General features: G+C 27.1%; 1 protein-coding gene across 1 annotated transcript; it reads left to right on the top strand.

The window, feature by feature from the left end:
* The first annotated feature begins 1396 nt into the window (after positions 1–1396).
* LOC148194756 (uncharacterized) lies at positions 1397–2567 on the top strand. Its single transcript, XM_088095768.1, has 3 exons — positions 1397–1517; positions 1785–1931; positions 2252–2567. Exons 1-3 carry the CDS (start codon positions 1429–1431, stop codon positions 2355–2357), a joined length of 342 nt encoding a protein of 113 aa, XP_087951894.1. The 5' UTR covers positions 1397–1428; the 3' UTR covers positions 2358–2567.
* The last annotated feature ends 360 nt before the right edge of the window (positions 2568–2927 follow it).

Raw genomic sequence — 2927 nt, 5'->3', positions numbered from 1 at the left:
TCGATGATTGTTCAAATTAGTATATAATTTTATTTTCTCCTATTAACCAAATTATTTATTCATTTTCATTTTTTTCCTAATTTAAATAATTTTATTTTTAACTTTTTAATTCAAAGAAAGACTAATGAAAAGATGGAAGAAAAAATATTTGCGTTGATTTCTTTTTATTCGTATGAAGTGCACAAATGCAACTTGGAGTCCATCTCTTCCAGAAGATAAGATTTGGGAGGAAATTCATTTTAACTTGTCTCTTTAAATTATTATTATTATTATTGATTATGGATGACTATTAGTCATAGTTCGTAACGAATTTTTTTTTTCTTATAATACCAATAATAAATAATTAAAACTAATAATAAATAAAATTATTTTATTCTTTAAAATTTTTAGGAATAATCTCGTATCATCATAATTTTTTTCTTTCATTTCTCTCTCTCTCTCTCTTACATTCTGATGCCACCCAAACGAACCAGAAGTATTAAATTGACCTGAAAATACTTTTATTCAGTATCATTAAACAAAATAATATCGCTTTATAATATATGCATCAAATTTTGTATTACCAAGATGGATAAAACGTTATACTTTATTGTTTCGGAATTAAACAGGCCTTAAGATTATAGTAGAAGAAGGAAAATAAAAGAGAGATAAAAGAATTAGAAAATAGTTGGCCCTTTCATTCAAAAAACTGAAGCATTTTTCCTCTATTTATTTCACAGCATCTTTTAATAAGGTTTTCATTTAGAAATATTAATATAAGTTTGTGTTTTCTAAATATGAGCCATTTATAGTTTTGTTATAAAATGCCCTTCCGTTGATTTTGTAGATTTATATGAAGATAATTCTGTATAATTGAGAAGATAGAATACACGCCCTTTCTAATTTTGTTATGGAATTGTGAATAAAATTCCTACATTTCATCAATAACTATTTTGGGGTGTGTTGTTTACTAAAATCCAATTTCCCATTCAACTTCACCAAAGTTTCATTTTAAATATATTTTTGTTATTCGTCACGTTTATACACATCATGTTTTTATACAAGCATTATTATTTTTAGGATAAACAATATTTTTTTATAACATTTTAACATCATCTACGTATCATTATGTGATTGGTCCAAAATTACTCCACAATCAATAATAATAATAATCATAAACAGAACCAATCACAGAATGACACATAAATAATGCTAAAATGTTGTTAAAAAAATATTATCAAACCATCGTTATCCTTATTTTTATATTCAACTACTACTTGACTTGTTATATGTCCAATTCCCCTTTTCAAAGAAAAGGTAACAGATTTTTAATACTTTTTTATTGAAACATGAAATTCCATTTGTGCACCAATCTGGATCCTATAAATATGCATACATTGGATCATTCTTCTTACCTGTCTACTACTAACTCTCGTTTAATTATTTAAGATGCAAACCGATGAGCTCGATGTCCTATTCCGTCTTGCCTTTGTTGTGTTATGCTTGGGTGTGTTGATATGCGTTTATAACATAACAAGGTATGGATAACCCATTTCTTCTTCTTTATTGCTTTTAGAACTATCAATTCACGTATATTCAAAATTACATATTCCATATTCCTTCTAAATTAAAATTAATTTTCTATTTAACTAACTTTTATTGAAGTTAATTGTATTCAATTGTCTTCAACTCATTCGTTGACGTGTTGATCTTGCTATTATCAATCTAAGAGTTATATAGTCAATAGTATAATTATAATTACCTCATTAATAATTTTTTTCAATTTTTTTCAATTTTTTATGCAGACCCAGAGGTATATCAAACGCATTCAATAATGCAGAGGGAGCAAGACAAGACATGGCTGAGGCGGAGGTACGCGGTGAACAGATTACCAGCGCATTCAATAACGACAAGAACGGCATACAAAATCATAGGAGGGCTAGAATTGGACGGTACTGCATTTTAAAAGATCTTACCATTTAGATTGGTTTGCTTAATGTTATATTCACATGACTTAGATAGGCTATTGCTTTTTTTTTTTTCATTGCATATATTGTCAGTTACATTTCCAAAAGGCAGCAGGTACATTTCTTCAAAACTGATATATGCAATGTTGAATCAACATTGTCGGAGATTAACCCTTTTAACTTTTAGACCATTTAAATTGAAATTAGGACTTCAAACTATTAACTGTTAATCATATACTTATGCACTGAGTTATAATACAATTTCAAATTCTGACATATATTTCACTGTGAATTGGTGAATATAGTGATGAAACAAGCAAGGCAGAGAATTCCGAGAGAGTGAATCAAGCAGCAATTGAGTACGTGCCTGGAGAAAAGCAGCGGCTTACTTATAGAGATAAAAGTAATTGAGACCTTAATTCAGTGAGAAGCACCAGAAGGAATCTAATCTGTAACATTCAATTTGCAATCTATTGCAATTGAACTTTATCGTACTATTACGTTGAATTTATTTTAAGCTTTCATGAAATGGTTGTATTCTCTTAATGTTATGTACTTTCACATAAATGATTTTGTATGAAACTATTCACGAAATCTTCAAATTTTATAAGTTTTTCTTTATGAATGAAATATTATAATTTTAAAATAAATTTAATAACAATCATCTTAAAATGAAACAAAAACAAACTTGAAAAAAATGTCTATCAAATTTCTAAAATGGATTAGACTTAATTAGGAAATATTCTTTAACAATGAAAACAAATTACAACTATAATGAACACTTTCAATAAAATTAACTGTTTACGTTTCTGTTGTAATTCTTATTTCATGTCGCTATTAGCCCTATAATGAAATTTTATAATGTGCTTATCACATTTAAGTACATTTAACTTTTTTAACAAATACTTCATCGAGTTTGAACTGTCAATCATTTCATCAGATTTGATTTTTGTGTCATTTTAAATGATTAACTCATTTTTT

Source organism: Vigna umbellata, chromosome 8 (assembly GCF_029865625.1).
Source record: "Vigna umbellata cultivar VRB3 chromosome 8, Vumbellata_1.0, whole genome shotgun sequence".
In the NCBI taxonomy this organism is placed as follows: Eukaryota; Viridiplantae; Streptophyta; class Magnoliopsida; order Fabales; family Fabaceae; genus Vigna; species Vigna umbellata.
The sequence above is the reverse complement of the archived record's forward strand: the minus strand, read 5'-3'. Positions and strand labels throughout refer to the sequence as shown.

Bases quoted from the DNA above. Each gene is read 5' to 3' on its own strand.
- LOC148194756 (XM_088095768.1), top strand. From the start codon at position 1,429: ATGCAAACCGATGAGCTCGATGTCCTATTCCGTCTTGCCTTTGTTGTG. The intron at 1,518-1,784 runs GTATGGATAACC...TTTTTTATGCAG, and splicing joins TGCGTTTATAACATAACAAG to ACCCAGAGGTATATCAAACG. The intron at 1,932-2,251 runs GTACTGCATTTT...TGGTGAATATAG, and splicing joins AGGAGGGCTAGAATTGGACG to TGATGAAACAAGCAAGGCAG.